Genomic DNA, 11,771 nt, shown 5'->3' with positions numbered 1-11,771 from the left:
CTACTATCAAAATGTACCCAAAAACGTTTAGATACCAAACTACTCCCAAAAGCGTAATATTCAATCCTGCTATTGCCTATTGGCATACTCAAACGGTTGAGTGAATTTCAACAACATCAAAATATCATAACATTAAGCCATACTAATGATTATGGTATAAATCCTATGGTTGAGTAATTCTCACAACATGAATGTATTATGATACTGCAACCATGCGTATGAGTATGGCAAAACTCATAACAACATCCAGTAATTCTAAACATCGGCACCATCATCTGAAGGTTGATGGTTCGCGGTAATTATCGGTTATTCGTCTTCTTTTAAATATGATTGTTCCAGATTCTATTTATTTCAATTAGATCTGATTTTCTGTGTAAGCGTTTGTTTTCTGTTGTTTTTTAGATGTACTTTGTTTCTCCAATTACCTATGTTCTCGTTTTGAAGTGTTTGGTCAATTGGATGCTGTAATTTTTAATATATTTTGTTTTAAACGTTCTTTGTCTTCCTGAGTTTGTATATTCATGTTGTAATTCGCCTGGTTACCAGACATATTGTTTTTAATAAGTTCGTAATACTTTTCGCAATATAATATATTCCATTTCTGTATTTAGGGGATCGTGGAATATTTGTACTCTCAAATATATAGTTAAGATACATCAATAACTCGTGAAACGCTTGAAGAATTGATCAGTTAGGTTTTGTGTTGCGAAATACGTTATATTATTTACACGTTGCTTAACAACCGTTGGTTGAAATGCCAGCCTGTTTGATTATTTGTTCGCTTGTCAGAAGTTGAAACGTATGCTCATCAGTTTTATTAAATCTATTGTTAAAGTAATGGAAAAAAAGGATAAATGCGTTTAACGAACATGTATTGGTATCTTAATGAAAAACCTCCGGATGATCAGTTTATCAAAAACTGGTGCGAGGAAATACAAAAAACTTTATTAAGTCCGACAGTCTACACGTAAATTAAAAACGAACGCGTAGTTTAGTTAAAGAAGAAATAAAAGAAAAAACTGTTCAGTCTTATTCAGACGATTTTGCATCGGAATAAAGAAAAATAAAAATTAACACAGTGGATCATGAGTGTTAAGAGCTATACAAACATAAAAAACTGGATTAATGACAATAAAAAGAAGATAGTGTACTTTCTTCTGCTTTACAAGGTCAAAGCAATAGATTACATTAAAACAGTTAGAAGAGAGACACTGGCGTTTTTTGGCCCAACAAGGAATACCTTATTCTTCATCTTACTGTAACTCGCTTGGTTCGCATATAAACTTGTTCAAGAACAATCCTAGAGCTTCAGAATTGTGGTGTTGAACTTAGATTTATCATGCAAAATATGAAAGCAGTGAAGGAAATAAGCACAAGAACTCGGGTGGTTAACGATCTGGCAACGTCGGAATCAATACGTCAAACGGCTTAACAGCGTAATTCTCTAACAGATTTTAAAAAAAACCGACATAAATGTTTATCTTAAAAGGAATGCATAAATCTCTGTTTACTTATAATACCATATGTCAAACGCTTTGCGTCATCAAATACAAAGATATAATCTTATACGTTTAATGTACATGAATTACAGTGTAATTCTCAATTACCAGTCTAAACAAAAATCTATTTATCGACACCGCTGTCATTTTCAAGTTTGTCAATATCAACAATAACAGCTGATAAAAGGAATGTGATAATAAATCGTCTGTTTAACTGCGGTATAATAGTTAGTACATAAATAAGAAATTCGAAAGTATTTATAGTTAATTATTTTTAATATTTTTAGATTTTGTTCTCATTTTTGTTAATTGGTAAGGTTTTGTCAAGCAGAAGTGTTTAATCATAATTTACTTAAAGTACTATGAAAACCTGTTTTTTTTTTCTTATTTTTTAAATTGGCAGGCATTGGTTAGTTTGGACCGAGGGGTTATAGGTCAAGTGGGGTCGAACGCTCGCATCGGTATTTTATAAACTACTCAAATAAACTAAGAAGGGGGCCAAGCTGTGTATATTCTCCGATAAATGAATTCAAGCATAATTCTTAACAAAATATTTTAATGAGCATGTAAAAATGATCATAATCAATGCCTTCTTGTGGCTTATCGTCTAATTTACCATGGTTCTTAGTTCAGTTAACCAACCGGTTTAACGTCCTCGTTGTTCAATTCCTGAACTCTTAACCGTGACAAATCAGTCGACAAACCACTCGAATGCCTTGATTATTTGATAAATAATGACAATGTTAAACATACACAAGCCTCAACATTCTCTGTTTTAATACTGATGGGCATGCAGGCCTTACTGAAAAGGTATCAATGATGTCACTATGTGGTGCATATGATAGATGGGAATCATGATGCTTTGTAAGCTTTCCTTGACAGCAGTGTACGGGACAAGAAAGCGGTTGTCATGGCCTCTGTTTGAACCTCCAAATGGGTTCAAGTATTATGTTGTTGTTTTCTGCGCCAACAATTATGATGTTAACGCTGAAGGGGAAAAGAGGATCTGTGCTTTGCTGTCAGCATATCGTAAAATATCCACCTCCAAGTTTCTCGTAATCAGCTAAATGTCATGATAACGAAAGGTGTTGAACACTCGTCTTATATGTTGGGCAGACACTGTTTCAGTTGATCCATTAACAATTCAAATTTAGTCAAACTCTGTCATTCGTTATTCAGTATTGTAGAAACTCTGTCATAAGGAAATAAACCACAAAGAAATGTTTTACATACAATAAAACTTTGGTTAACTAATTCTATAACTCTTTATTTTTGATAAAAACAAAATTTATCTTGATTTCTTTAAAAGCAATGCCAAAATCACGACCGACAACCACCCTACAACGAAAGACATGCATTTGGAGCTGAGTCACGTGACAGAACAATTTCTAATTAGAAAAACAATATTAAAGTGTAGTGATTGATTTAAGTAATTATAAAAATTCTATGATAATATTATTCTTCGTAAATATAATTTCTGGAAGTTTTTAGAATATTTCTTAAATACGATACAAATCTGTTCAATTCCTTTTGAACTTATTCGCAGAAAATAATTCTCAAATATTCTGTTTATGCTTGTAATAGAAAGTAATTTGCTAAAGTTGTCATAACTGACCACTGTTTTATTTCATGCCCAAAATTTTAGATGAGTGACTACTTTTGTGTTTAATGATTATTTGTTGAGAAAATGATAAGCGCCAACAATTTGTTAAAGCATCATAAGTGACCAATGTAATATTTTATTCATGCCAAAGAGGAGTTTACAGAAAAGATGCCTATCTAAGAAAATGATATTTGTAGAATGGAAACTACCAAGCACCAACAATCCGTATATAACTGGCCACAGTCTTATTTCATACCATCTTTTATGTGATCAATTTACAAAAAAAAATTTAAAGAAACTGATATCAATAGAAAAGAATCCACAAAAAGTTTCATAATAGATGACCACTGTTTTATTACATGCCAAACTTTGTAAAATGAAAATAGTCTCACTTTGATATTTCATGATCCTTCTTTAAAAGAATAATATTAATCCAGATGATGTAAATTAACTTGTAGCTGTTTTAGTATTATTTATCATACCTGCTCATGACAAGTCAAATGCAGATAGATGTAATTAAGGACATATTTTAATGATTGTTGTTGGTTTTCGGAATATTTTAATACTAAAAAATCATCGTTTTTTTCTCATACCTCACTGTGATAAATCATGATTGTAGAGGTAGATTCCTTTTTTTTTGTATTTTTCAGATTATTTTATTGTTTTTATTTATATATTATGGCATGAAAACAGATGTGGCCAGAATAACTACATACTCGTAATCTGCAATAAAGATATCCCTTGAATTGATAAATATCAAATATTTCAACAACAAAAAATGTTTTTAACTGAAGAAAAAAATCGGATTTGATCAAGTGGAATTACAAAGCACATATTGATACTAAAATAGGTCAAATCTCAGAGTACAAAGTATTTGATTTTACACAGAAAAAAACAACTGCAAACCTCGACATTATGTCAATCAAAATCGTTATTTCATAATCTGCTTTGTTTTTATCATTCATTCAATAAGTAAACAATTTACAGCTTATCAAACGAATAAAACTTTTGAATTTTTACGTATTTTACGTCCTGTAATGTGACCAGCAAAGTTTATTTTGTCTACCGTTTTCAGGAGGCAGTCGGTGTGCATACAGTTTAGTAGGAGAAGATGTCGACATCGTCGACTTTCCATGCGTCTGGATCGTTGTCGTCATCAATAAATGCGCATGGATCACCTTCAATGCTCACAGATTCGCAGGATGAAGACCGGATGGATGTAACAGGCCTGGTCGCTGTTGTTGTGCGGCGGCTTAGGTTATTGCGGTTCCTTTCAGCGTCGGCTTGTTTGAATCTGATGTTAAGATCGGCTTTATTCCTGAAGTCTATGTCAAGTTCTGACTTTCTTGCCTTACATTTTTTCCTGAAAATATTTCTATTTTCAGAGTACACAATAATAGCTTCCTAACATAAGCTTTAAATGATCGGACATTTAACTCTGTTGAACATTACTTAAGATTAAATGTTGATCATTGTTTTAGCAAAGTTTATCTCTGAAGAACACCCAAATAGTTCCGAATCTATACATTTTGCCGAGTATCTTTAGCCTATGATATAAATGAAGCAGCTTTGGCAAATAGTTCAGAGAACGCTTTTACTAAATTTCACATCGGGAATTAAAAGAATCTTTCACCTGTTGATGGAAATATCTGGCTGGAGGGTAAATGTTTACACGATAACGAGGCTCTGCCGAGTTACAGCAAAACAGTTACCCGAGAGCCAGATATATCCATCCGCACCTTCAACGAGTGATAGATTCTTTTTCTTGCATGCCGTATTTTTAAATTTAAAAATCGAATGCTTTTCTTTTTTAAAAGCACTATTTTATTCTAGTAGCGTACATTCATAAATTACAGCGCGTGAGTTAGCACACCAGGGTGTAAGATTAGTCTTTCCAGAATCGGCAAAAAGACAGGAATGTCCTGTCCAGCATGCAAGAAACAACGATTTTATACCTTTTTTTAAAAATTGAGACAAGTTACACTTACCTTTTTCTTTCATAGGTTTCTGTAGCAGCTTTTCGTTTCGCCAATTCATCGGCCCTCCTTTTCTCAGCTGTCTGAAGCCTGTTGTCAGCGCCACGGCGAATCTAAATGGACATTATACGTTCTACAACTTCAGAATCAATAACCTCTGTCCGTATTCAATTACATATGCTATATGCTCTTATATATGTACACATGCATTTACAAATTCTTGTCTTTTGACACGAAGGGGAATGAAGTATTGCTTTATATCGGCTCCATGCGAATTGTTTTAAACAAACGCATGAATGTGGACTATTTTCGAATGCTGTGGTTTAGCTGTTATATCGGAATATTGCCTGTCCGACTTTGTATATTGTTCATGCACTTAGAGGTTGCAGTACTGATTTTTATTCATTTAATCGGGAGTTTGTAATAATGACCTGTACGTCTTACTTTGAGTACTATGTTGCAGTTTTGTCCGTCTAATTTTGAATCTTACTTTTTTCAATCATTCACAAGTTACGATGATGGCCCATCTAACCTTGAATGTCATTCATTCATTTGGCGGTTGTAATATTGTCCGTCAAAGTTTGCTTCTAATTCATTAATTTAGAACTACTGGTAGTCTAATTCGAAATCATATTCATTCATTTAGAAGTTACAATATATGTTGCCTATGCATTCATTGGAGACTGCAATATTACTTTCTTATTTCGAATATTATTCATTCATTTAGAATATGTTGTATCTAAGTATTATACTTACAGGTCCGTCTGTTTGTTTTATTGGTGGAAGGAGCGGCTTCTTTATGACAGGTTTACTATCAACCTCTATGACAAAAGCTTCACCTCCCCTTGCCTTCTTGTGTTCATATTGCACTGCAAATATATAATGTCAACTATAAACTAACACTGGATGAATTTCGCTGTTGAATATAATTAACAGTTAAAACTCGATATCTCGAACCATTTATCTCAAAATTACTGCTATCTCGAAGACATTTTCAATTCCCGTACGGAGAACACGTGCACAAAATATAATTCAAGTAAAACGCTTGATCCCTTGGAATTGGAAATACCGAGTTTCAACTGTATATAGTCATGGGTTCAAGTATTTTCTTTGTTGTTTGTTTTTTTCAAATACACAGCGATTGTACTTTCAATATCTGCTTTATTCATTTAAATGTGACCCTATTTTTACCATTGAAGCATCAATGACCTATACAGTCATTTAAAAAATACGAAATTGGCAGAGAAACCTCAAAATAGGCCCAGACAATTAAAAAAACAACTTATATTCATTTATCAAGTTTTCTCTGATATATGATTTACTAACAACATACCGAGATTTGGCAGGCCGGATCTGTTGGCAATCGCTTTTCTTTTCTTGTCTCGTCTTTTCTGTTTCCTTTTGGCAAGCCAGGTGGCAATGAAACCAAAGCAACAGGGCAGTTTTCTGACTTTATTCTTGTCGTCTGCGGGCTTGTCTTTGTCACTGTTTATCTTCTTTGTGGCTTCAATCACCTCCACTTTCTGCTCTGGTTTCTTGTTTGCCGTTAAAGTGTTCTGCGGTTCCACGACTGGTTCCTTCTTTCCTTTTTTCTGTTGGCAACCGAACATTCGTAAGAATGGTTCACAAAATTGAGGGGGGGGGGGGGGGTTGTTTTAAAGGCCTAGATTTTGGCAGTGGGCCAAGGGATTTTTGTCTTCACCAGCACAGTTGGGGGCTAATGACCATCACAGTATGGCTCCAATAAACAAGGGTCATTGTTTATTGGAGAGCCAGTCTACCTTAGAAGTGTATCTATTAGTGAGAAGGGGAAATTATGTAATTTATTTTAAATAAATGAATAATTGATAACTTTTTAAGTTATACTAGTTTTTTTTGCATTTCTATGTAAAAAAAAATATTTGTTGATCAAACACAATAATAAAATAATCAGAAACTTATTTTCACAATAATGAAATAATGAGAAACTTACTTAAAGAAACATGCAAGTTTTTATTTTTTCAAATTCTGTCTGGAGAATTGTGATATTTCTGAAAAATGTGACTTTCACTCATCTAACGCTTGCAGAATACTGTAAGTAACATTTGTCTAAATTGAAAACAGAATGTGAATTTCAAAGTTACAAAGCAAAGCATGAAAAATGTCCCTTTTGGCAACATACTGAAAATGAAAATTGAGTATAGATGGAACACAATAATTTTATATTCAAATAATGTTGATTACATGAATACATGAAAATTAATTTCCAAATCTAAAAATATTTTTTGTCAGCACAAAGAACTCCGGAAGTTTTCACTATCTTGTGTTTTATTATCATTATTATTTTAATATTATCACTGTATCTTTTATCATCCTATATGTAATATAATAATAATAATAATGATAATAATATACTAATGATAATATAATAATTATTATTATTATTATCATTATTATAACATTAAAGTAATAGTTATTATCATCTACATAATATCAAAATAATTTTTTTTTATTCCACATTTACTAAAGAAAACTTAATTTCTTTCAACTCCACTGCAACATCTTCATGGTCTAGTTGGGGTCCCTGCTGTGCTAATTGCCCTCTAATCAGTTGCTATTACATAATCGCTGATAAGTAGCAGATAAGATGGGAGTTGTATATTGGATTTGGGGGGGGGGGGGGGGGGGGGGTACACTTATATAGTAGTGAATCTAGGCCTTTAAGTAGAACTGAAGATTATCAATATTTTTTTAATGTTGAAGACGATTAAATTAGTCTAAATCAGAGCGTTCAATTTCATTAAAAATGATTTTAAATTATACTACAATGCAATACCGACTTTTTACAAATTTCGTGCAGTATTCTTACTTATCTGTTCTATCCTCATCTTCATTGATTTTAAAGGCCTAGATTCGCTACTATATAAGTGTCCCCCCCCCCCCCAAATCCAATATACAACTCCCATCTTATCTGCTGCTTATCAGCGATTATGTAACAGTTACTGATTAGGGCAATTAGCACAGCAGGGACCCCAACTGGACCATGAAGATGTGTGCAGTGGAGTTGAAAGAAATTAATTTTTCTTCTGTGAATGTGGAATGATAATAATAATAATTATTATTTTGATATTATATCGATGATAATAACTATTACTTTAATGTAATAATAATAATAATAATAATAATAATAATAATTACATATAGGATGATAAAAGATACAGTAATAATATTGAAAATAACAATGATAATAAAACACAAGTATAGTGAAAACTTCATGAGTTCTTTGTGCTGACAAAAAAATAATATAAAATTATTGTGTTCCATCTATACTCAATTTTCATTTTTAGTTTGTTGCAAAAAGTGACTTTTTTCATGCTTTGCTTTGTAACTTTGAAATGCACATACTGTTTTCAATTTTAGACAAATGTTTTCTAAAGTATTCTGTTACCTTTAGATGAGTGAAAGTCACTTTTTTCTGAAATATCACAATTCTCCAGACAGAATTTGAAAAAAATAAAAACTTGCATATTTCTTTATGAAAGTTTCTCATTATTTATTATTGTGTAAATAAGTTTCTGGTTATTTTATTATTGTGTTTGATCAACAACATTTTTCTTTACATAGAAATGCCTAAAAAAACTAGTATAACTTTAAATGTTATTAATTATTCATTAATTTAAAATAAATAACATTGTTTCCCCTTCTCTCTAACTGATACACTTGAAGGGTAGACTGACTCTCCAATAAACAATGACACTTGTTTATTGGAACCATACTGTGATGGTCATTAGCCCCCAACTGTGCTGGTGAAGACAGAAATCCCTTGGCCCACTGCCAAAATCTAGGCCTTTAATGATGGAGTTTAATTAGTCAATATAATTTTGAAAATTTAAAAAAAAAGTTTTTGTTATCGCCCTAAATAAATGAATCGGGAAAAGCTGGCTAATACATTATATTTTTTTTAAAGAAGAAAAAAAACAGCGACAAAAACAATATCCAGTAATCCAGAGATGTAGGAGGCAGATGATTGGTAACGTATTTACAGTAAAACCTGTCTTAAGCAGCCAGCCAGGGGAGTGGGAAAAAGTGGCTGCTTAATGCATGTAATTTATAGAATGAATGACCATTTTGGGGGATGAGACACTGGCTGCTTAAGACAGGTTGGCTGCTAAGGCAAAGCAGGTTTTACTGTATTCCTTTTATATGATATATGCTAAATTTTCTAATTACCATAGATTATAATGTCATATCATTATTTTCTTAAAAATAAAATCCTTTCATTTTTTTCTAGCTGACTTATATGTTAAAAACATAAAATTATTATTATTATTTTTTACAATTTTTACTATTACTGCTTCATGTTCTACCACTGCTTCTGTGCTAAGCAAATTACTATCACATTACCTTCTTCTTTTTTGTCTTGCCATTTCCCTTCTTCGTTTTCTTCCTCTTGTCATTTCTGCAGTCCGGTTCTCCAGCATCCATATCTTTAGTGAAATCTTCAAATTTCTCTTTATCCATTTGTGTAACACCCAAAGGTAAAACGGAATTCTTTTTCAGTTTCTTTTTCTTCAGTTTTTCCTTTCTAAATTCATCAGAATCATCATTTGCTTCCATATCTTCATTTTTTCCTTCCTCAGTGCCGTGGACCTTTAATTCTTTTGCATCCTTGACCGGGCTTGCAAACTTTAATTCTACCTCATGGAATGACTTGTCAATTTCAGCAAACTGTACATCGTGTGCTGACAGTACATGTGGTGGAACTGGAAAAAATTTAGATTTATTCTGACCTCTGCTGACTTTATTTTCCACTGAGTTTTGGTTGTTACCTGTTTGTGGAGTAAAATTATTCATGTCGTCGTCGGAAACGTCGGCAACTGGTTTCACTCCTATAAATCTTACCCTTGGCGGGGCTTTTTCAGCCATTTCGGCTGGAATTGAATGTCCGCACAAATATGGCTATGTATTCCGATGTGTTTGCCGTCGCCAAGTGACGTTGTCACGTTAATTGTGTTACGTCACGAACGTCAAAAATGCATTATGGGATGGACTGCAATTTCCGTTTCCCTCTACTTAACATAATATACAAATAGATGAAGTATGTTTAAAACTTAACTCAGACATTTCACTGTTGAAGAGGATATTTTTATTTATTTATTTATTTTTTTTTTTAAAGAGAATTTGAAAAAATATTATACAATGCCTATATGATGACAGTGGAGATAAGATTGTCAATGTCACTGTGTCCTCTAAATTGAAAACAGCTTCTGCTAACGCTGTATCAATCTTTGCCTGCAGTCCGTAGATGACGCCTGTTGTTTCTGAGGTCATTTAGTCAAAGGTAAAGGTCACAGCATACGAAATTACATACTTAACTTGCCTCTGACAGGCCATCTTAAGGACATTATGTGTTTTACAAGCAGCTGTTGTTTTATAATATTTGTTTTGAGTTTATTTTTATTTATTACACGCTTAACGTTACTTAAATAAAACCGTCCTAAATTGTGTTACCAAATTTACAGGAGTTGCCTGAAAAAAAAAAAGTAAAACCCAAATGCACAGTTTCTTCTTTTTCTGTCAGTAGCCTATAGGCTACAAGTGTATAACTAAAAATAACAACTTTAACGTGGCTCATCTGTTGTCAGTTAAACAAGGAAGAAAGTCAAATGATGTATATTCAGTTTTTATCATCTTGTTATCGTGAGAATGTTAGAATAAAAATAAACAATGCCGTCTTGTGATTTATCATCTGATTTACCATTGTTCAGAGTTTAAATGCTTGGGTATTTATTCTATCGCCTCGTGTTTGAATTCCTGCACATCTGAACTCTGAATTATATTGCTTATTTAACAAAGTTAGAAATCTGACGTTCAAATGAATTCATGACAAACTTAAAGAAAACTTGATGAAAACAAATTGTAAGTTTAATTCAAGCTTTTGCGTTACTATTTTAAAGGCGTTAATATGATGCCTTGGTGCTGTAAAAGCCGTATATTTTCCCAAATTTTACTGCCGTTATCATAGTCAGATTTGGTTAACAAAAAGCAATTTGTGGACACTTCTGAAAGACTGTAAATCAAAATCTGTTTTATAGGGTTGTTGTTTAAAAACTTCGTCAGATTTTTTGGCAATTTTTCTTCCTATTTTGGTAAATCTATAAAACGTTTATTAAAATAAGTTAACTTATGAACCAACAGTTTGTGTTTAGTGTTCAGTCGTTTTACAGTAATGCTGATTAAGACCGACGGAATAGGATCCTTTGATAGGCAGTGGTACTGTGCTGTACCAAAGAAGTATGAATTTTTAGGGCCTATAGCTCTTTGGCTGTTCTGATAATTGTCCGGCTTGGCTTTGGACAAGCCTTTGGTCAGTGATTTTTCTCTGGATGCTAAAGTCTTCTGCAAAGGTATTGTGAACATGCGTTTTAGTTTAAAGGTTCAGGTTAGATTTTCTATACAAATTTACAAGAGCATTTCTGTGTTTTATATTCCACACTACGCATGTTTGGGATCATAGGTGCTAGACACATAATCTAATATTTTACTTAATAGGCCTATATAAATGTATATAAGATCTTATATACATTTATATTGGCCTATAAAGTAAAATATTAGATTATGTGTCTAGCACCTGTGTTTGGGATTCACCTGGCGGGGAAAAACTTTTATTTACACTGTCCCGTGCGTCAGTTCGATTTTCACAACTTTGTATTA

The 11,771-nt window shown here is 32.6% G+C and overlaps 1 protein-coding gene across 1 annotated transcript; it reads right to left on the bottom strand.

The window, feature by feature from the left end:
* Window positions 1-2,737: 2,737 nt before the first annotated feature.
* Window positions 2,738-10,050, bottom strand: LOC128551399 (uncharacterized). The gene is made up of 5 exons (XM_053532246.1): window positions 9,462-10,050; window positions 6,412-6,670; window positions 5,835-5,947; window positions 5,091-5,191; window positions 2,738-4,465 (listed from the first exon to the last, which is right to left on the bottom strand). Exons 1-5 carry the CDS (start codon window positions 9,981-9,983, stop codon window positions 4,201-4,203), a joined length of 1,260 nt encoding a protein of 419 aa, XP_053388221.1. The 5' UTR covers window positions 9,984-10,050; the 3' UTR covers window positions 2,738-4,200.
* Between the last annotated feature and the right edge of the window lie 1,721 nt (window positions 10,051-11,771).

The sequence above is a fragment of the Mercenaria mercenaria genome, unplaced genomic scaffold (assembly GCF_021730395.1).
Source record: "Mercenaria mercenaria strain notata unplaced genomic scaffold, MADL_Memer_1 contig_1055, whole genome shotgun sequence".
NCBI classification, from domain to species: domain Eukaryota; kingdom Metazoa; phylum Mollusca; class Bivalvia; order Venerida; family Veneridae; genus Mercenaria; species Mercenaria mercenaria.
This window is presented reverse-complemented; position numbering and strand designations above follow the sequence as displayed.

Bases quoted from the DNA above. Each gene is read 5' to 3' on its own strand.
- LOC128551399 (XM_053532246.1), bottom strand. From the start codon at position 9,983: ATGGCTGAAAAAGCCCCGCCAAGGGTAAGATTTATAGGAGTGAAACCA. The intron at 6,671-9,461 runs GTAATGTGATAG...GGTTGCCAACAG, and splicing joins GCAAGACAAAAAAGAAGAAG to AAAAAAGGAAAGAAGGAACC. The intron at 4,466-5,090 runs GTAAGTGTAACT...AAATATTTTCAG, and splicing joins GAAACCTATGAAAGAAAAAG to GAAAAAATGTAAGGCAAGAA.